This window comes from Amblyomma americanum, chromosome 2 (genome assembly GCF_052857255.1).
Source record: "Amblyomma americanum isolate KBUSLIRL-KWMA chromosome 2, ASM5285725v1, whole genome shotgun sequence".
Lineage (NCBI taxonomy): Eukaryota > Metazoa > Arthropoda > Arachnida > Ixodida > Ixodidae > Amblyomma > Amblyomma americanum.
The window spans coordinates 29,443,013-29,465,379 of record NC_135498.1 but is presented as its reverse complement, the minus strand read 5'-3'; the positions used below and the strand labels follow the sequence as shown (position 1 = coordinate 29,465,379).

The 22,367-nt window shown below is 48.1% G+C and overlaps 1 protein-coding gene across 1 annotated transcript in view; it reads right to left on the bottom strand.

Annotated features, from left to right (window-relative positions):
- Positions 1–22,367, bottom strand: part of LOC144120883 (transducin beta-like protein 2) — a 232,415-nt gene that overhangs the window by 178,940 nt on the left and 31,108 nt on the right. Inside the window, exon 3 of the mRNA XM_077653670.1 lies at positions 88–139. Coding sequence (XP_077509796.1) covers positions 88–139 — 52 coding nt within the window. The remainder of the gene's footprint in view (positions 1–87; positions 140–22,367) is intronic.

Sequence of the window (22,367 nt, the reverse complement as noted above, 5' to 3'; positions counted from 1 at the left end):
AGGTATAACACGAGCGCCACCGTTTCCAGCACGGCGCCGCTGCCAAGGCGCCTCATGCATGCATGCACGCGGAGAGGTTGAACTCACTTGTGTTCCTTTTGCGCCAGGTTCTTGAGGCACCACAGAAGAATCACCCGGTCTGCGGAGCAGAGAGAAAGGAACAACAAGAACAACGGAAGTGTGAGACGCAACCAAAAGAGTGTTCTTCGAAGATAAGGTCAACACAACAAAAAGTTACCCCGGCGGCATGTCTCGGTCTCTCGGTCAGAGGTTTAAAAAGCACGGTTTGAAAAGCACGGACTGCAAATACAGCCTCACAGCACTTAAGAGACTAACATGCACCGCAGTGGTGACTATACAGTCGGATGCAACTTAAGTCTGCGGTGAAGTTCCGCCCACATTAAAGCCGACCGCACAGAATTCTTCCACGACAAAAATTACAAAAGTTTTCCTCTTACCTAAACAAGAAACTACTCACAACAAAAGAATTATAAGCTCTAAAATTTCGATACCTGGCTCGTTTAATAAACGCGAACATTAAAAAGCCCATTTCGTACCAATAGGTTTTCCTAAGGGTACAAGGTTTCCTCTGCCCATGGTGCTCAGCTTCTCAGGGGGTGGGTGGGTGGGAAGGGGGAGTGATATGCTTGGAAAATAGGTCTTTTATCCCACGTTGCCTATAGCTCAAGACACTATCGCGTCAAAGCGCGCTTTGGCCACACTGTTTTTAAAATTAGGCATCAACTAAACTGAACAAATGCAAATAACGGACCCGATCGCGATTTCGGCCCGCTAATAGACCTGGGCGTAGCATGTGACACAACGAAACATGTTTTATGTTTCTGTTCTATGGGATTCAACGTCCCAAAGCGACCCAGGCTATGAGGGACGCCGTATTGAAGGGCTCCGGAAATTTCGACCCCCTTGGGTTCATTTACGTGCACTGACATCGCACAGCACACGGGCCTCTAAAATCTCGCCTCCATCGAAATTCGACTGCCGCGGCCGGGATCGAACCCGCGTCTTTCGGGCCAGCAGCCGAGCGCCATAACCACTCAGCCACCGCGGCGGCTGACACAATGAAACAGTGAATGAATGGCGCCAGTGAAGAGAAAAAAAGAAATCGTTTTTTTTTTTCAGGTTCAGTTGCATTTTGCTGCTAGCGTGATTCCTACGTTTCTGCGTAAACGCTCTAGAATCGATAATTAATTCACCCCCCCCCCCCTCGCCCCTGTCATCACAACAGCGACGCGTCGACGTCACGATACGCACTCAATGAATAATGCGTACGAGTGCGCGCTCTTGAGTCAGCTCTGAAGGGTAGTGCTTGCATATTACACACATTGCAAGAAAATATGGAAAGAAAACTCGCTTTCACGGAAACAGTCGCTGAATCCAATTCACAAGACCGAACACCGATGAAAGAAATTAAGGCATTGCCAGCGTGTTTCACTCGAGGGACGTTGCTTGAACTGTCTGCAGTTCAAAGAATGATCGGGTGAATGCTCGAATAAACGCAGTTATATGCAGTACAAATAAACTGGCGCGGCGCTCGAACGGTTCGCGATTTGCATACAACAGTGAGTCATTGAATTCCGCGCGAGCATGCCACTCAGCAGGCAAGCAGCGCACGCCAGCCAAGCAAGTGCGTTGACCGAGGGAGCCTTTCCTACGTGCCGCATTCCGGTATTCTGTCGCCGCCGGCGTCTACAGGCTGCGTCTGTAGAAAAGACAAAGCCGGGATTCTTCATCATTTTTTTTTCCGGCTTAGAGGTTCTGCCACGTAGGCTTGTGAGCGCGATTAAACTTTCAGCACAGGCCAAAACATATCGCTGTTCTTTCTCTTTTTTTCTGCTTGTTCTCGAGAGAAATCTAGAACGAAGAGATTGAAGAAGACATGTACCGGTGCCCACAAAAGTTTTCGGAACGCCGAAATTATGAAGTCTTAATTTCTGGCCAATCTACGCATACACCCACAAAGTACAGGGTGTGCCGTGCACTTCTTTCCCTGTCGTGCGCAGTGCGCCCCTTAAAGTCAGGCAGCGGTTCCAGCCGGCGAGGAAATCGGCATTTTTCGCGAAGTTTGTGTTCCGAAAACTTCTTTGGGCACCTGTACAAAAGTAATTCATAAATAATAATTGGTTTTTGGGACGAGGAGGTAGCGCAGTATCTGTTTCATATATATCGTTGGACACCTGAACCGCACCGTAAGAGAATGATAAAGGACGGAGTGAAAGAAGAAAGGAAGAGAAAGGTGCCATAGTGGAGGGCTCCGGAATAATTTCGACCACCCGGGGATCTTGAATATGCACTGACATCGCACAGCACACGGGCGCCTTAGCGTTTCGCCTCCATAGAAACGCAGCCGCCGCGGTCGGGTTCGAATGCGGGAACTCCGGATGAGTAGCCGAGCGCCCTAACCACTGAGCCACAGCAGCGGGGGGAGAGTGCTTGTGCCTGCCTTGTTTCTAGCGTGTGTCTGCCCTAAAACCGAACCTCAGATAACATACAATACTCACCCGCCGCGGTGGCTTAGTGGCTAGGGCGCTCGCCTACTGATCCGGAGCTCCCGGGTTCGAACCCGACCGCGGCGGCAGCCTTTCGATGGAGGCGAAACGCAAAGGCGCCTGTGTGCTGTGCGATGTCAGAGGACGTGAAAGATTCCCAGGTGGTCGAAATTATTCCGGAGCCCACCACTACAGCACCTCTTTGTTCCTTTCTTCTTTCAGTCTCCCCTTCATCCCTCCCTTTACGGCGCGGTTCAGGTGTCCGCCGAGATGTGAGGAAGATACTGCGCCATTTCCTTTCCCCCCAAAAAAATCAATTCTCAATTTCAACAATACTCAGGAACCGCAAAATGCACGGTTCCCCACAGAGCGAAACCACATAAAAACTTTTCAGTAAGCTACCCTCCTCCTCACGTACCTTATGGGATTCACATAAATCAAGAAAGTTAGTTTCTAAAATCAGGAAAAGATAGCATCTGCCTGCCTTCCGCCTTTGCGGCTGACTCGAGCAAAAAACTTGAGCCACACCAGATAACCACACCACACGCGGTGTCCCGGAACCAGCGCCGGGTATTCGCAGTGCATAGACGCACCCACTGATACATCTGGGGCGAAAGTAAATGACCCCGCAATCGACCGGCGAACGACCCCGCCGCGCTCCGACACGCCCACCTGATTCGCCTTTATCTTCGCCGGGAAGGCCGACCGATTGCGCTGCACTACGTAAGACGGGGTGCCCAGCCGATAAACTCTGAACGCGAATCGCAAAATGGCGAACGGCTGTTCACTTGAACAACAGCGTTGCGAAACGCACAGGTTCCGAAGGAACAGTCCCTGGGGAACTTGCTTGGTGGGAATATGCAGCCCTGAATAGATCCTGATTAGACCTCACCAGTCCTCGCAAGACTCGAGGACCAGGAGTAGATACGCTAAGACCAATAGTAGGCTAGTTGGTATATGTGCAAGAGATCATTAAGCCTACACTGATCCCGCACTCTACACAAGAATACGCCTATATGGGAGCAAGAAGGGAGTAAATTGTCCTCTAGAGCACTTCCTTTACAAAAGGGATTGCGCTAGAGGACAGCTTACTCCGTTTTAACTCCTTCCTGTTTAGAGAATAGACACAATTATAACTTTAAGTAAGCAAGGACCCTATAGTTCCCAAACCGTAATCCTCAAAGCCTTCCCCGAACCGGAAACAGTTCATCATTATCCTGAATGAATTTCGTCGATTCATTCATCCGTATCAGCCTGCACAGTTACACACGCGCACCCATAAACTCAGTCGTCAATATTTAAGGAACACTGGACTCTGCCGTGTCTTTTACACAAAGGTCTATAGCCTGACGGCCCGAACAAATATTGGTTATGAACCGGCTAACCTGCTCACAGCCGAGGCACGGCAGCACGCCGTCTGCGAAGGCATATTTTTTCTACCGCAGGACGGTCAGACTGCTAACCTCCCTGTCAACGTGGCCTGATTAATGCTTGTCCGTTGTATTAATGAGTTTTTAGCACTGGGTGAAAGCTAAACTCCGTGAATGAGCACACAAGACCAATTTCCCCAAGAATTTCACCCTGATTAAGCCAAGCACCAGACGAGGGGAAGCTTGTACCCATTGTATCACCGGTGGGTACCCGGCGGCACTGGAGATCGAACCCCGCACCTTCCGCGTGCTAGGCGGATGCTCAAACCCCTCGGCCACCGCTGCGGCAAGAGATGGTGCAATAAGCAGCTTGATGCCAGAGTTATTTCTGCAGGCAAGCAAGCAGCCTCGAATAAACACTCCTTGCGTGGACATCAAACACGCAAAAACTCATAAAAACAAAGCGAGCGACAAGTCAAGCAGGTGTCCGCCAAACCCTCACCGATGCGACATGCGCTCTCTGCGGAAGCACCGGATGCAGTGCTCGCCAGAGATGAAGATCGGAGATACCGCATCCCGCTTGGCACGTCTCCGAGCGGAGTGCGCCATCACCTGTTGTGAAACACTGTGACAGCAGCGTCTAGGCTCCAGTCCAGAAGTGCTTCACGCGAATGGGCCACGCTGTCTCGGCGGTGAATAGGAAGAGCAAGAGGTTGCCGGCTCGGGGCGGTTGAGAGAGCAAGGGTCGGCACCGGAACCAAGGAAACCGCGCGTGTTGCCAGCTGGCGGTGATGTGTGAACTGTGCCTGTTTGCTCGTGCACACTCCAAGGATAAAACGTGCAAAAGGGAACTGACTGCACCATTTATTACCGTAAAATGCGGCATGCAGTCCGCACCTGGTTAGGGTACGTAGAGTTTTTGTTTCTTGAACTAAACTAGATTATCCGCTAGCGGTACACAGAATTGAGTTGGTAATTTCATGCTTCAAGAAAATTCTGTCTACTCCGAAACTATAGATAATCCGCAGGTCCTAAGATTATAACTTTTAAATATGTATAGCCAGTGGCTGTATTCAAGAATTTACGGCAGACCTCGTGAGGTAGCGGTTACAACGTGAAAAGACGCGCTGTGGCTGACGTTTGGTTTGGTTTGGCTTATGAGGTTAAACGTCCCAAAGCCACTCAAGCTATGAGGGACGCCGAAGTGGAGGGCTCCGGAAAATTTCGAACACATGGATTTCTTGACCACGCGCAGACATCGAAGAACAAGTAGGCAAACGTGAAGTTCAGTGTGTAGTGTTGTGCTGAGGAGCGCAATGTAATGTGTCAAATAACGCAGTGTAACGGAACAGACTTCTGGTTTAATGGTTTATAGGTGTTTAACGTCCCAAAGCAACTCAGGCTATGAGGGTCGCCGTAGTGAAGGGCTCCGGAAATTTCGACCACCTGGGGTTCTTTTACTTGCACTGACATTGCACAGTACACGGGCGCCTAGAATATCACCTCCATCGAAATTCGACCACCGCGGCCGGGATCGAACCCGCGTCTTTCGGGTCAGCAGCCGAGCACAATAACCACTGAGCCACCGCGGCGGCCGGAACAGACTTCTGTCCTAACTACCGAAAGCCATTTGGTATACACAAGATGGACAGCAGGCATAACGAGTGAACGACCGGGAGTGAACGACCGCACGCGAGGTCACAGTTATCGTAATACGGGCGTGTCCCTGCCTCATCGTTGCAACGTCTCCTCTGAGATCGCGTTCAAATTTCGCGCGCAGCTGCATGGCGCAGCCTCAATGGGCCGCAGCGACTCGCACGCGCGTCGGGTGACGTGTATACGCACGAGACTGGCGTCCGCAGACAATAGCCCACACAGGTGGAGGCCGACACGAATCGTTAACCGCGTCTTATCTCCGAAGGTCTTGTAAGCAGTGACGATATTGATTGTCGGTGGACGACAAAGATACGGGGCGAGTGACCTCAAGCGTGTTCAGTCGAAGAATGTCAAGCATGTAGAGCGCCGCTTCTAATATAGCTGTCTCACTCGCGTCAAAATAAGTAAGCGGGACACGGTTCCACCTGGCAGCGCTGTCACGCCTACTGTGACGCTGCGTGTGCGTGCTTCGGTGCCATGTCAGCATGTTACACCCCCGAAGCTCAAAAGCCTCTCACTGCTAACTGCTAACAGTGCACTAGTTAGTATACTGTGGAAGCGTATTTTGTTTGATCTTGACGCGACTCGTGCAGTCTTCCTTACAAGTAAAGAAGCCGGTGCGCATGAACGCTGATGACGTCACAGTGTCGTGGCAAAAGTAAGTGCGATGTGCCAAGGAGGCAGCGCACACGTAACACATTCAGCGTTCCAAGGTTTAATCACAGCGAAGAAAATTCTCTACCTCGATAAATCAATACGCGGAGCTTCAGAATGCAAAGAATGGAAATGAAGGAAAAGGCTGCGCAGTTAGGAATTAAGCGCGCAGTATATTTGAATACGACAGCATAGAAGCGCTCCCGTGGGGCCAAAATGAGTAGGCGGTCGCAAAATACGCCCACTGGTTGGAGGAGGTGACGTCACCAAACCGGAAGTGACGGGAGTGTCCCTGTGAATCTTTTCGTTTTGATTTTTAGCGGTTTTTATTGCCCCACGCCACTTCACACACTTATGACAGAGAACAAGCATTTCACACCGAAAAAAAAAGGGGAGGGGGCTGAAACGCGAAATGAACCCGGAATGGAGGAGGTGACCAGTCTTTAAAACGTTCGAATAAGCAGATATATAGTCATGCCGAAAAGAAACAGGCGCACAAAAAAAATGTTTAAAAAAAACCAGCGCATGCAAAATCGATAACATGCGCTTGTTTCAATGTCTCCGAACATTCACTGACCGACCAAGCTCTGTTCGGCCGATATACCTGGGCGGGCGCAAGGTTCGCTCTTATCTGGCTGAGATTGGGAAAACAAATAACCTCGGAGTGTGACCTCGGCGTATCGGTGGCGCTGGACTCGGCGATAAACGCCGGGCGCGGACGTTCCAGGGACGGGGGCGTCTGCTATAAAACGACGTCGACCAGCTGAGCCCGCCCCTGCACAGCAGCGTCATATAGAACGACGGACGAAATCCGTACCTTAGCCGGCCTTATACGCGAGCAACCGAGACCGATATTCGCCAAGTACTTTTTTTTTCTTTTTCTTCGAATCTTCCCCGTCCTCCTCCGTTGCACCGGGGCCCCAAAACGACAGAGCTCATCGCCCCCTCTCGGCCAGCCAACGCAGTCCCTCTACCAATCACGACCTGCTGTTTGCATACGCTCCCGACATCCTGTGAATTCCTCTGTGAATTTTGTGAATTCTGTAAATTCCACTCCTGCCATGGAAGACGCCAGCCCGCGAATTAATAGCGCAAGATGCCGGGCTAGTTGGTAATCCATGATGAAAAAACAGCGCAAGGAACGAGACGAAAACACGAAGGAAGAAGACCCGTGTCTGTGTCTTCTTCCTTCGTGTTTTCGTCTCGTTCCTTGCGCTGTTTTTTCATCATGAATTAATAGCGCTTTTTGGCATAATTTCAGCGTTACCGCGGGGAGTGTGGGATGTGGATTGTAACGTCCCAAACTGCACATGGCTAAGAGAGACGCCATAGCGGTGGGCTCCAGATTAACGTGCACCGCTACGCTCTGAACCTGAATACGCCTATATGGGTGTAAAAAGAGAGTAAGCTGTCCTATATCGCACTCCCTTGTTAAAGGGAGCTTTTTAAAGCACAGCTTACCCCCCTTTTACTGCTTTCTGTTTAGAGTGTACTAGCCACCAATTGCCCAAGCATGCTCCCTAACAAAAATTTCTCTAGACAGTCTATAGACTGTCCATAGACTTCTGTCTATAAAGTCTATAGACACTCTATAGCCAAACCCTAGAGAACAGTCTAGAGGCTATACGAATCCTATCGACAGCCTATAGGCAATCTATAGATTTATGGCCATACACTTTTAGTAGACTTTTGTCGATAGACAGTCTATAGACTATGAACAGACAAAAATTAATATATATAGGAAGCCAACAGAGTCTATAGGAAGTCTATAGACTGTCTCTAGACCATTTTTATAAGGGCTGGCGCCCAGTGGCAGCAGTATACGGCAACGATATTCTAAAACTCTCTAATGGGTGTGTGAAACCACCACTGCGGGCCACGAGGCCCGCGCAGTCGTCGAGGGCTCAGGAATACGTCCGACCAGCTAATGTTCTCTAAAGCGAAACAAGATCTCGAGCCGTACACGAACGCATTTGGAAATGCGGCCACCCAAGCCAGGATCGAACCTGCACGCAAAAATCACCGCTTAGCGGTCGAACGCCGCTGACCCCCTCTACCACGGCGGGAATACTATAAAGACGCGAGTACTATATCTAGTCCGCAAATCTTCAGGGTTTCAGCGAAACACGGTACGCGATATAGGCGTCGAAACCACACCCGCGTGTTCCCTCGCTTTTCAAAAACGAGGCGGGATACGGAGCCGCTGTCCAAGGGACGCCATTAAAACCTGACGGGCACTTAGCGCTAATTGGAAAACCGCGATTAAATATCGCTCCAAATGACGTTTCCCAAAGTCGCGAAGGACGATTGTAATGTTCGGCTGTAACGTTTCGTTCCAATACCGCCCGCGAGTTTATAGTGCGGTGACAGAGCCCAGATCCTGACGGCGGTGAAAAAAAAAAAAAAAAGGCCCCCCACGAAATATTCAGCACCCGTTGCCTATTTTTATGAGCCATCTATTCATGAACAGCTCGCAGTGCGCATTACAAGAAGCGACTGCAGACATCTAATCTCTCTCTATCCCTCCAAAGTATGGCCAGCCCGATAAAGATATATAACGCAGATATATATCATTCTATATAACAAGATTATTCTATATATCAAGATATATAACATTATAATGTTGGCACGACTGATTTTCGCAGACCCAAGGATAACCGAAATAACAATACAAAAAACTCTATGATCATGATGATTGTTTTTAACGACGCAAGGCTATCTGAGGAAAAAGAGCGCCAAACACAAGATAACATTTTGATTTGATAGAATGTGCGGGGTGTGAAGTTTCGTAAAGAGCTGTAAAAGAAAGGCGGTGGACATGGACAAGAAATTTATTTGCGGTGTATTATGAGATGCGGAAAAATTATTAAAAGACTACGTGTATAGGCTTTAAAAGGTCAAGACATCTCAGCGGAAGTCCTTAGCTGGGCAAGGACAGGAAAGTTCCTGACATGTCTGATTAAAAAACGCGGCCATCTTCTTGAAAATGAGTAAGAGGCAATTATCCATACTGGTAAGCAATTTCGTGTACGAAACCTACTTTCCGTAAAATCCCAAAAACTCATTTAAAGGAAGCATTTGAACGTCGCCGAGAAAGAAGGAAGGGTGTGCAGGCATTTTATTTATGTACAATTCTGGAAAGTGGCGTCTCTTTACTGCTTCTATAGCCTGCGACACATGATTAAAGCATGGATTACAAAGCACTCGAGTGCACCGTCGAGCAGGTAGAGGGACAGGCTATGCACGCTGTCCAGACGAGCTACGAAGGATAGCAAAGAGTAGCAGACGAAGGAAAAGAAAAACGATCGACAGCCTCGACGGAATACATGGGCTTCTATGGACGCTTCCCTGAGAAGCAGAAGAGCAGACGGCGGGGACGTGCATTTCCGCAGCGGCTGCAAACAGCGTTTCCCAGGTGTGCTTCACATATCCCACGGGTCCATCTTAGTGCGCCCCCGAGGGGGGGAGTCCACATACGCGCATTATTAACAGTGTGCGCACAACAGGTGTGCGCAAAGAAAGAATGAATGAAAGAAAGAAAGAAGGAAAGAAGCCGGAGCGAGTGACCGAAATAAACGAAGCGCGAAGTCGACAATTGGTATGAACGCTTAGCGTGAGGGCAACTTCCTCGCGATGAGGATAAGTAATACAAAGAAAAAACGCACACTACTTCCGCGCACCCGCTGCGCGGAACGAGGAAAGAAGAAAAGGCTTAGAGCGGGATCTCGTCCGAGTCTCCGCAGCCAAAGGCCAAGCCAAGCCGTGGGTATAACGATCGCGAAAAAGAAAAAAAAAAGGGGGGGGGGGGGGGGGGGGGGGGCATCACGCATCCTGCAGCGCAGCGGTTTCCGGGTAGACTTATACGCAGCTCATCCACAAAAGAAAAAAGAGGATAAAAGAAAATGAATGCCGCAGATAATAAAGATGAAAAGAAGGAACACAGGGGTAAGTGATTAACGGAAAAGAAAAGAACAAAAAAAAAGAAGGCGGCATAGTGGCCACGAGGCAACCGGGTTAAAAGCGGAATCACAAAGTAGAACCTTACGGTATACGAGCGATCATCATCAGCAGAATTTAGGAGAGTACGTAGAGGAAAAAGAGGATGGGGGAGAAGGCGATGCTGAGCAAAGAAACAGAGAGAGAGAGAGAAGAAACAGGGAACAAGAAAGACGGTTCCGCCGCACTACACAGACTGATGGACTCCATTGATGCCGCCCGTAAGTTTCCCGCGACTTCGAGGGCTTTTTTATCGCATAGCTGCTGCTGCCGGGCTCCGAATCGGCGCGCTTTGGAAAGCTCCTCGTGAAATATGGTTCGTCCACTATACGGCTTCTTTCCTCTCTATCTGTCTATCTATCTCTCCGAAACCACCATGGACAACACGCCGGGCACATCGTCGGCTGGCTAGCTACACCCAAAGCACACGCGCTTGGAAATCCGTTCACGACGGCATGTCGACACACAATCGGTCTACCATCGCCACGGAGTTGAGGTTCGTGAACGAAACAAGCACTGAGAAGAAAGGGGATATGGGTGTGAGCTGCGCAGCGTTCAACGCCACCTACGCGCCTCAAACAGGTTCGCAGATAGACACGGGAGCCGATAGACGCAAAGTTAATCTTTGACGCGTTATGAAACCACTCCGCCACTCGCGCGTTCTGTAACGTGAAACAAAGGACGAGGGAGTGGGGGGGGGGGGGGGGGGGGAGGGGGGGGCACGCGCCGGTCGCAATCTTGGTCCCTCTCATTTGCATCCACATGTGCAAGGTTTTGTCGGGACACGGCGCGGAGGAATGCTCTGCGGACGAACGTAGCCGTAACCTATATCTTAGTAAAGTGCACGTTGCACCTAAGTGTCAAACCAACGTGTACAGCGTTGACCACACATAGCGAGAACACTCGAGCAGCAGCGAAGCGGCTGTGGATAAAATTTGATTGCATCGCAGTTATTACTCGTACCAGCAAATTGGTACTATAGTCAACGATTGTCAAAAACGATTTACTATTGACATTTCTCTACCTCAGGGCTTATTTTTCGCGAACAACACACTTTAGCGCATTTTTCTCTCGCCGACAGCCAAGCGTTGCATGCTGGTTACATTTTGGTACCTCGGTAGCAGACACTACTTCTTCGGCCTGAAAAGGGACTGTCTTGTTGGATGCAGTACGTATACCACGATCCCGCTTGGATATATTGGTCGCAAACTCTATTTCGTACTCCTAAAGCAGAGCGAAATGCTTGCCCGTTTGCATCGAAAGTTCGTACGGCTCGTCTACCTATAGTACACTGTTTTCCCAAGCTGCACTGCGCACTCGCGAGGTGTTCTGGGATAGAGTGAAAAAGGTCTATCGGAATAAATTTTGCGCTCTTGTTTCGTTGGAATTACCGAGAGCGGACTGCATCTGGTTCCCGTCCCATGTGTCTCAGGGCATGCTTTCACAACTGAAAGAAAGACACGAACAGACAATGGTCCCTCAGGCGCAGAGAAAGGCAAAATATCCCAATAACGCAGAACGATCTTCGAGCTTTTCGCCAGCCGGACTTCGCAATGCCTCGGCTCCGAGATGGGAGCAGGTGTTGCAGACCGTGACTGCTGTTAGCAGTTCTTTTTTCTGCCGCGGCATAATCGGCTTCCACAGAGTCGACACGCGACAACTCGTGTGAACACTGCTGTCCCTGCCCCCCTAGCCGCCATACCAAAAAGCATGGTCGTCCGCTCTCTCCCTCTCTCCTTACAATTTTTTTCAGTCTATACACTCTCCATAGACCTCTGTCTATAAAGTCTGTAGACTCTCTATAGAAAAACTCTAGAGAACAGTCTATAGGCAATACAAATACTATAGACAATCTATAGACAATCTATACATTTATAGCCATACGCTTTTAGTAGACTTTTGTCTATAGACTATGAATAGACCAAAGGAAATATCTATAGGAAGGCAATAGAGACTATAATAAGTCTCTATAGACTGTATATAGACCGTGTTTATAAGGGTCCACGTAAGCGCCATTTTGCAAAGGACGCTTGTTGGCTGTTGACGTCAATGGCACGCAACAAATGGCGCGCCAATTTGAAAAAAAAGAAAGCAGGCTGAATCCTGACTGGAAGTAAAAGCCGCCGCCTGGCCACAACGCGGGAGGATTCCGAAGGCAGCTCGCGTGGAAGGAGGAACTTCCCTTTTATGTTTCCCGACACAAAGTTCGAGACAAGGTTGCCAAATCTGAGTAACAGTAAAGCAGGGCGATTTGGCTTTGCTTGTAGAGGAACGTAGAGCAAAAAGAAAAATGGAACGAAGACGACCCAAAGGCAACCCAGAACAGCATAGTGTCTGTTCTGTCTCGCCTTCCAGTCGTTCGTCCTAACCCCCCCGGCTACGTTCTACTGGCGAGATCAATTTTGAAGAAAGTGTTCCGTGTCGGTTACTGCAGCACATCTCGAAGGATTTTGCTACGCGAACTCTGAAGGAGAATGCCAGCAGCGACAGCCGAGAGCACTTTGTTGCTTGGATTGGAAGACGAAAGATATATATAGTCTATAGGAAAGTCTATAGACTGTCTCTAGACCATTTTTATAAGGGCTGGCTTGCCCTTATGCGTTGCGAGAAATTAATTCAAATTTATTTCCATTTCTATGCAGGAAAAAAATGCCGGAAGAGGAGACGGAAAGCTTGACGAGGCCCTACTCCTAATGCGAGGCAGTTTCTTGCGACAGCACTTCAGGAATAAGTAATGAAACAAAAGTGCGAATGAACCGCAGCACAGGTCATCTTTGAACGCGCGACGCGGATAATGTGTCAAACGGGAGCAATAGCATTGAGCAATACACTAAGTGGACTCGAAAAAGGCTGGTCCTCCAGCCGAAACGTCGTGAATTAAATCCAGTTATGTTTCTTCAATTTTTGGTGATTTTATATTATATTGGCCAAATCAGCTGCCAGAAATAACTTTTGGTATGTATATATAATAAAGCACCGAGAAAGTATAAACCACAAGACAAGTACAAAAAAAAAAAAGAAAGAGAACTGTATGGTGAAGGGCGAAATAAAGGCATGTGTATCTCGTCTCAGTTCGCAGAACTGACTGCCAGCTGTTTCATTCCATGAAACTGGGGCGCTTTATTATCTCTTCCGCAACTCCGGTTTTCCCGAACGCAGAACTGCTCTCGTTGGCGAAAATCCGCGGAGTTCAAGAAAATAAAAAAGAAAACTTTTGGGCACTTCACCCCGTCCACAAGGTGAACCACAATAACCCCCCAACCCCACCCACTCCGCGAGGGCGTGCCCTCCATAAGTGATTTGGGCCAAGTTCACCTTGACCACATCACCACAGGGGCCATTTATTCCCGAAATCGACCTGATAACATCTTCAGCGACTCCGGATTTTAAGCACGACACGCTGGGATGAGGCCGACTATAGGTTTTTCCCCGCGGAGAAACTCCACTATCGGACTATCGCTGTAACGCCCTAGCGAAAGCTGATATCGAATTTCTATGCAAGAGTGGGTATCTAAAGCTGTCGAAAATTAAACGTTCTCAATTCGACTATACGCTGCGCCGTTATTTCAACTCTGAGGCTTATGCTAAACGCACGCAGTAACCGACGTCAGGCAGAAAATTGCAAGTGCTTTCTTCAACGAGTTGTAGATTTGAAGAAATAATATTAATCTTGAAATTATATCAGTGTCACTCAATTTCCACAAATAAATGAATGGGTCGGGTTCTGCTTTAACCAGTCATCACATTTTAACTTTCTCTTTGAAACGCGAAAAGTCCATAAAAATTTATTCATTGGCTATAGAGCGAAACCGCTTCTTCGTTTTCATGAATGAATAAATAAATGAAAATGAGTGAGGGTGAGTGAGTGAGTAGAAGTGAGTGAGTGTGTGAGTGAGTGAGTGAGTGAGTGAGTGAGTGAGTGAGTGAGTGAGTGAGTGAGTGAGTGAGTGAGTGAGTGAGTGAGTGAGTGAGTGAGTGAGTGAGTGAGTTAAACAGTTGGAAATGCTGACAATGTTCGCTGCAGGCCACCTTGACACTACTCCCACTTCGCGCGACTTGCCTGCAGCTAGTGCGCCGATCTCCACCACAGAGGCGTCGCGCATAATGCACCACACCACCGACACTGACTCTCGGCATAGCTCCGTTCATTCCCTTCGCCATTCATTCATTCATTCATTCATTCATTCATTCATTCATTCATTCATTCATTCACACGCGCTTTCCAACTACAGTTTTAAATAGGCATTAAGGCCATTACATATGCTTGAACTTGTACCAGTCGTCTCCTACGTGTTTCGTTTTTAATCTGTTACCGTTCGCGCTAGCGCGTGCGAGATTAATATGAGTTCACCGAAACTAATTTCATTCATTCATTCATTCATTCATTCATTCATTCATTCATTCATTCATTCATTCATTCATTCATTCATTCATCTCAAGACGTCGCCGTTACACGTCTTCTGGCCTCCGCCGTTTGCACAAGCCTGGCGCCTGCATGCCGTTCACCCCAGCTTTCGTTGCTATAATCACCTCGACATTAAATGCGTCGGCACGAACGCATTTGGCCGAACATCTCTCGAACCTTTCCCCATATATCACACTCGATAAGCCTGTGTGCGCGTGCATGTGTGGGAGGGAGGGGGGGGGGGGCGATAACTGATGTAATCAGTCTGAAGAAACACAAAGGCCAAGCGCTCGTGAGACAATCGAGGGGCCGACGCACTCCGCGGCGCATCTTCGCGTCGCCGAACGTTGAAAAACACGTTCCGCGAGGGTACATCGAACTCGTGCCGACGACAGCCTACAGACTTCTCTCGTCGCAACAACACTCCCACATCTGTCAGTGACAAAGCGTGGCTTTATTGCTGCCAGTGTTGTAATCATATCCACGGTGTATCCGGTATCGGTACACTACACGGCAGCGAGAAAGCGCGGCTTGCAAATGGACATCGAGCATAGGCTCCAATGCGACTTCGGGAACCCTGCAGTAGATGCAGGCACATTTTTCTCTGCATCTTCATTTCCACCATTCTCAGGCCGGCTGTCCAAGCAGTTTACGTGGAGTGCGATTACACATAAACATACAGACGGAGCAATGTTCCAGTTGCATGCATACGGAACACTGTGTTTACGTGGACTGCGATTACAGATGAAAATACAGGCGGAACGGTGTTCCAGATACATGCATAGGGAACACTGTTCCATACAGTGTTCCGTATGCATGTATCTCGAACATAGTGTTCCCTACAGTGTTCCGTATACATGTATCTCGAACATACAGTATTCAACACAATGGCAATTAAGACGGGCGAGTTGGTGCTGTCCATTTTGTTTTCTTCACTTGTCCCCGTCTTTTGCGCTATTTTCCCTTAAATACAGAATTCCCTATGCATGAATCTGGAACACCATTCCGCCTGTATTTTCATCTGTAATCGCCCTCCACGTAAACTGTTTGGACAGGCTGACCCTCGATCTAACGTGTTTAACGAGAACGTTGTTCCATATATTCACATTTATCTGGTACGCGGTTCAAGTTACTTAAGCAAAAATTTTTAGAACATTCCACTTCAGTTAAATCTACTAACCAGGCGCTATATGGAACCACACTATCAGCGATACAGGCTGTCTTATTCAGCGCGTATCGTGCTACCTGAGACAACCTGTCATACTAGAAAACAACAGCTCAGCACTGATCAATTCTGAGACTAATGCAGTGTTGCTGGCTTTCGCCTCGCGCGAGGGGAGAAACTCTTTTCATACTATAATTAAGGACTCAGTTGTCTGGAGGTGCGCACATTAGCCCTCCCCACAGGTTGTGCAAGCACCCAAAACACGCACGCTTCGATAGTTTGACCAGCGCCCCAGAGGCGTAAAAATGCAAGTGGTCCACACAAACGAAGTGGTTAACAAGCTCTCCAAGACACGTGACAGAACACAGGCAAAACTAGACAGACTAATGAAACTTAAGCGAATGCCCTGCTATGACCTCGTCCTGCAGGCATGCAACTCGTGACTGGAGGCGAAACTGCACTGCAGACACGCAAAATATACACTTGGCAACAGCATGCAGACAACAGCCAGCAAAAAAACTCACCGCACACGACACTTCAGCACTAAAACCGCACTAATAGTTAAGACGCAGGATCAGCCATTATGCTCGTGACCAACGAGCCTTCAGGGCCTAAGAAAGAAAACGACCCGTAAGCAATATCTGCTGGTTACACATCGTGCTCCTTTACGAAACCTGAAACTCAACCTGTTTAGGTACAAAACGATCCATTCGGGACAGCGTGCGTACACTACACTGATTTCCGCACACATCCGAGACGACCTCAAACAGAAACCTCAAATTACGTTCAAAAGCCACCTGGAGCCAACCACAACTTAAGCCTTTATTTCTTGATGCCAGAGACGACAAGCAAAACACGACATCTTCATGATCGGCCTGTTCAATCCGTGCAGCACTTCTCGGGGCTTCGGTGCTACATGGTCACACACACACTAGATGGGTAGACTGGAAGAAAACTGCACTCAACTTCTTTCTGTTCTTCTAGTTGAATGCTACCGGGAATAGCCAAAAGACACGCCACACGAATACACGCAACCACAACACTCTACATGAATTTATGCATAGGCACATACGGAGTAACGTCAAAAAACACCTCGAAAATGTTCTCCAGCCACCATGATATCAAACAAAGTACGACATATGTACAGGACGTAAAACAAAAGAAACACCAAAACCGAGCGAGGAGATTGGGATAGATTTCGCCATCACATGAACAAATTAAGCATCGACCTTTCCGAGAACCCAGGCATCAAAGCCTGGGCAACAGACCTCTTGACGTCGCAAGAATGTGCTACGTACACACAACGCATGTCAGCGCCTGCCAAAAGCTCGGACCCGCAAAGAATTAAAAAATCGCGAAACGCAGCAAGATACTTGGATGTTCAGCCAGCAGCATAGTAACAAACAGCTTAGACAAAGAGCAGCTGAGGCCACAATGGGAACAATTAATCATCCCAAAACGCTCTGAGCGGCTAATTATTTCGAGAACACATGACATATAGGGACAAAGCCAGCATCCACCACCACAAAAGAGGCAATTAGCGCACAAAGCCTGTACACCACTAACGAAAATATATATATATATAGAACAGCTTTCTCTTTTCATCCTAACCTCACTCAGAGTACAACACTACATAGCGACATCCGATGTCGGTATGGATAGATTGCTCTCCTTCGCTTGATTAAACTTCGCCCCCTTTAAACAACACAAAGTCCTATCGCGAACTCGATGGGACTGCCCACCTTCAAGAAATCTAGTGGATTAAAACTATGTACCAGCGATTATATTGCAATTCTTTCGAGGTTCACGTGACCTAAACACTCCCAACGCGTCACAGACAACACACTGTTGATGAAACCGAAGAAGCATCAAGAAGGAACTCAATTATAAGTTATTTGGCGGCCGTAGGCTAAGACCACGTGCTATGCCACGTACTCTAATGTCTGACGCGTAGTTTGATAGAGGGAGATATATGCAACTCAAGTCAGGTATATACGGTTCTTTAACTGAGAAGCACGGGCTTCGAAAATCTTGGGCGTAGAATTCTTGCATGGCATACTTTGGTATGGTATGGCATGGCATGGTATAGTACGGTATGGTGTGGCATGGTATGGTAGTATATGGTATGGTACGGTACGGTTTGGTATGGCATAGTATGGTGTGGCGTGGCATGGCATAGTATGGTATGGCATAGTATGGTATGGTGTGGCGTGGCATGGTATGGCGTATCATGGTATGGCTTTGTACGGTATAGTATGGTATGGTATGATACGGTATGGCACAATATGGTATGGTGTGGCGTGGTATGGCATGATACGGTATGGTATGGTGTGGCATGGTATGTTATGGTATGGCATGGTATGGTGTGGCGTGGCATGGTAGGGTATAGTATGGTATGTTATGGCATGGTATGGTATGGCATGGTATAGTATGGTATGGTGTGGCATGGTATAACATGGTATGGTATAGTACGGTACGGTATGGTATGGTGTAGCGTGGCATGGTATAGTACAGTACAGTATGGTATGGCATGGTATAGTATGATATGGTGTGGCGTGGTATGGCATGGTATGGTATGGCATGGTAAAGTATGGAATGGTATGGTATGCATGGTACGGTATGGCATGGCATGGTATAGTATATTATGGTGTGGCGTGGCATGGTATGATGTGGTATGTTATCTGGGGTTGAAAGGAATACACGCACCAAAATTTCTGGCTTTTCTTTTGCTGATGACGGCGCACACGACCTTAGGAATGTTGGAAACATGCATGTTGCAGTGTACTCATTGTACAGCAAGATCTTTTAAGTGTTTTTGCTTCCAAAATCCAATGTGTGCCTGTAAATAGCCAACCCTAAGTTCACGTTACCCACCATGCTGCAGCACTGTAATTTATTTACTGATTTTTACTTATGTACAGTATATCCTGCAACGCCGAAGCATCACAGCGGGAGAGATGGTTAAAAATAACAACAATGTAAACAAGCAAACGGACATAAAATCGAAGACATTGTGATTATAAAACGAACGTTATCCGCAACTTCAAAACACGTCATACAAGCCATAGCAACAGCACAGGGCGACAACAACTCTATTAATTACAAATTATCGATCACGTTGAGGGAAGCGCATTCGTTTACATCACATTTGTTGATTTTTTCATCCCGCACTCGTGCCGAGTCGTTGAACTCACCTCGCTTAAGTGAGACACGTCTTTCATTTTGAATATTCAGCGTTTTTATTTTATAGTGAGCCCCTTTGCATTCAAGCGCAGAGCGCGAGAGACGCACGTAAACAACTACTCAATGATAAAAAAAGAAGAAATAAAGTAAGTATCCAGTCCGTCTATATCGCGGCCATTGTTCTCACGAATCTTCTGATGCACGATATACACTGAAGTGGTGAGCACGCTATAGCTAGCAGCGCGCACCGGCGCTTATATGCAAATACGTAAAGTGTTTTCGCTGTCGCACGCATATTCTGATAAGGCGTCCGAGTGCGCTGCGCGCCCACAGCGCAATAACCTGTCTGCGGGTAAACCCCCACCAAAACAGACGCCGAATCAATGCGTTTCGCGAGAATGCAACACGCCTATAGGGAAGGGCCCTCGTTGTTTATCCATGTAGACCCAAGCCCCTCGTTGAAACGAAATACATGAAGACAGGCAACTAAGATATCGGTCACTGGCAAACGGAAGAAGAAACAAGTGCAAAAGAAATGCACAGGCGACGCGACAAATGTGCGTTAGAAGCGTTGGTTCAGGTCGGTATCGGAGTGAGCGCGTCAATACAATCGCCAAGCCGTGGGGTGGAGTTGGCCCGAGATTGCAAAACCAGCAATAGAAGACGAATGCCGACATCCTCCGTGTGCGTGCTACAGGGTGTAGCAAAAATAAACGACATTGTACATACACGTACATTATGGCGCCCACTATTATTGCGAAGCCATGTAGAGACGAAATTTTCGATCTATGCTGGTACAGTCGGATACAAGTCATGAAAAAAAAAGCGGCTTTTCCCCGTCAAATGACCCCGTTCCAGCCAATGGCGTCGGCCGGTTCTCGTGAACCTGAGCGTGGCATTGCAGGGAGTGGAGTGACAAAACAGGAAGGCGACTATCCGCGACAATGCAGGGAGGTGACCACGTCCTCTTTGTAGCACTCCCTGCATTGTCACACTAGCAGGTTCATGAGAATCGGCCGACGCAATTGGCTGGATGGGGGTCCTTTGACGGGTAAAGGCCGCTTTTTGCTTGACTTGTACTTAACTATAGATGGGGGCATTAGCGAAACTACAATAAAGAGGGCTAATAATTCAACGTCACAAGAATCCCCGCAGCTCCATCATATCTCCCGTGACTGCCCTGGAGACGGGAGTTCTCGGCGAGATTCGCGGTCGAGGATAGGCGAGACGCGAGAATGTATAACGATCGGCGCAGCATCTGCCTGATTGCAACCAACAAGCATCCCGCGGAGACCTGTGCGCACTGTTCGGCGCGTATTGACGCCGAGAAAGGCGCGCCTGTCGGTTGCGCGGTCGCGGCGACGCGTTCGAGGCCATCCGTCAGGTGTCCTAAACGGAATCGTTGACAGATACACGGACGAACGACCCTTTCTCGAAAAAGCGAGTTCCGTCCGCCGCCGACGCGTCAGGCGGTCGTGCGTATGGCCTGACAATATTTCGCCCAAGGAGGGTGGTTCAGCATATGAGGAAGCAGTCACTTCAATTATCTTTCAGCCATAAAATTATTGCTTTAGTGACATCCCCTTAGTCGACACCACGAATTAAAAAAAATGTAATAGAATTATAGATAGATAAAGAGGGGGAGGGAAAGGCAGGGATGTTAACCAGAAAGGGGTTCCGGTTGGCTACCCTGCACTGGGGAAGAGGAATTAGGGGACTAATTCAGTGACTTGTTTCAGTGACTGCTGGCTTCCTTCATACGTATGTCATAGCGAGCCCCCGATTTCCATGCATACCCTTGTCTGCTCAAGGGTCCAATGCGTCTTTCGTTCTTGGACATTATATAAGGACGCCTCGAAACGTACTGCACTTCCATGCGGAAAACAGATATTTACCCGTATCTTCTTTTTTTCCCTGTGCGACAGAGGTATCGTCACCTGAGTTAATCGTATTGCCCCCAGCAGCAGTATTACCGCGGAATTTTTTTATCCCAACTACACTGCTCTTCTTTACTCTTGTGGTAGTACTTTGCGTTGCATTGCACTTACACTGCAGAAAGGCAACAATGCACGGATGGCAAGAATAGCGTATACACGCGCGTGTTTCTGCCGTGGATAACGCTACGAGAAACGTGCAGTCTGAAGAGAGTGTTCGGGTCTCTCGTTGCGAGTACAACGTCCTATGCTGCTGGGACTGAGGGAAACAGCCATCGATCCCTCCTGGACTTCATTAGATTCGCTAACATTTTCGCACCCATGTAATGATTCCCTTCCACGCATATATGCCCTTGGGCAACAGATTAAAGATTTAAAAAAAAATGTCCCCCCGACCACACGAAGGCCTCCTGCACTGTGTACTACAATCAGAACAATACCATAACCAAGGCATCGACAGTTATTTTAACGCGCGAAAAGTTTTGAGAATTGGGCCATGGCTTTATCGAGAGTTGGCAGTCTAGGAAGCGACAAAGTTCACAGCAGCTCGACGACCGCCCTTACCAAAATTTCTTCAAACAGTCTACAGACTGCCCATAGCCTTTTGTCTATAAAGCCTATAGAATTTCCGTAGAGAAATCCTACAGCATAGTCTATAGGCAATATAATTCCAATAGGCAGTCTATAGACAATCTACAGATTTATGGCTATAGACTTTTATCGGACTTTCTTTCTATGACAGTCTATAGACTATGAATAAACAAAAGGAAGTATCTATATTAAGGCAATACACTCTATAAGAAGTCTATAGACTGTCTATAGAACATTTTCAAAAGGACGGCGTCAGCACGCCGATATATGCGAATCGAAGCTTGGTTGTCTCGCAAAGAAATGACTCGGTCGCAGCAGAAAAAGATGACGGCGACAGGAGCACACTAACACGTGGATTCAAGATTGACTCAACGACTTCGAGGAGCGTAGCGTGGGACATTTCACGCGCGCATATTCGCACAGAACCCACGTAATTGTAAACAGACTACACATCGTCGCGGAAAGAGGGTGTGGGTGGAGGCATCTGTGATGTAGTCGCACACATTTAATCCCGCAATGCTTTCTGTATCGCTCGCGTACGGATAAATTGCCAACATTTTGTTTTTGTTTTCTCAACTGATGTTACTGCCTTAACCCTCCCCTTTGTGAGAGTCCGTAATACTTTTAGGGTATAAAAAAGTTGGGCGAAAATCCTAAGAGCGCAGAGGCTGCAGGGATGGAGATTAAGTCAGACACCGCACCCCCCCCCCCCCCCACACACACACACACACACGCACACAAGCAAACAAAGCATTGTCTAACACGATTTGAAACACAACACAGCGCTGTACACAATCAATATACGCTGCCTCATCGCGCAGTAATCGCTGATCCTGACAAGTTCGAATTCCATGAATTCCTCCCATAGGCGCGACAACAGTTTGCCGACGACGTTCCTGCCCAATT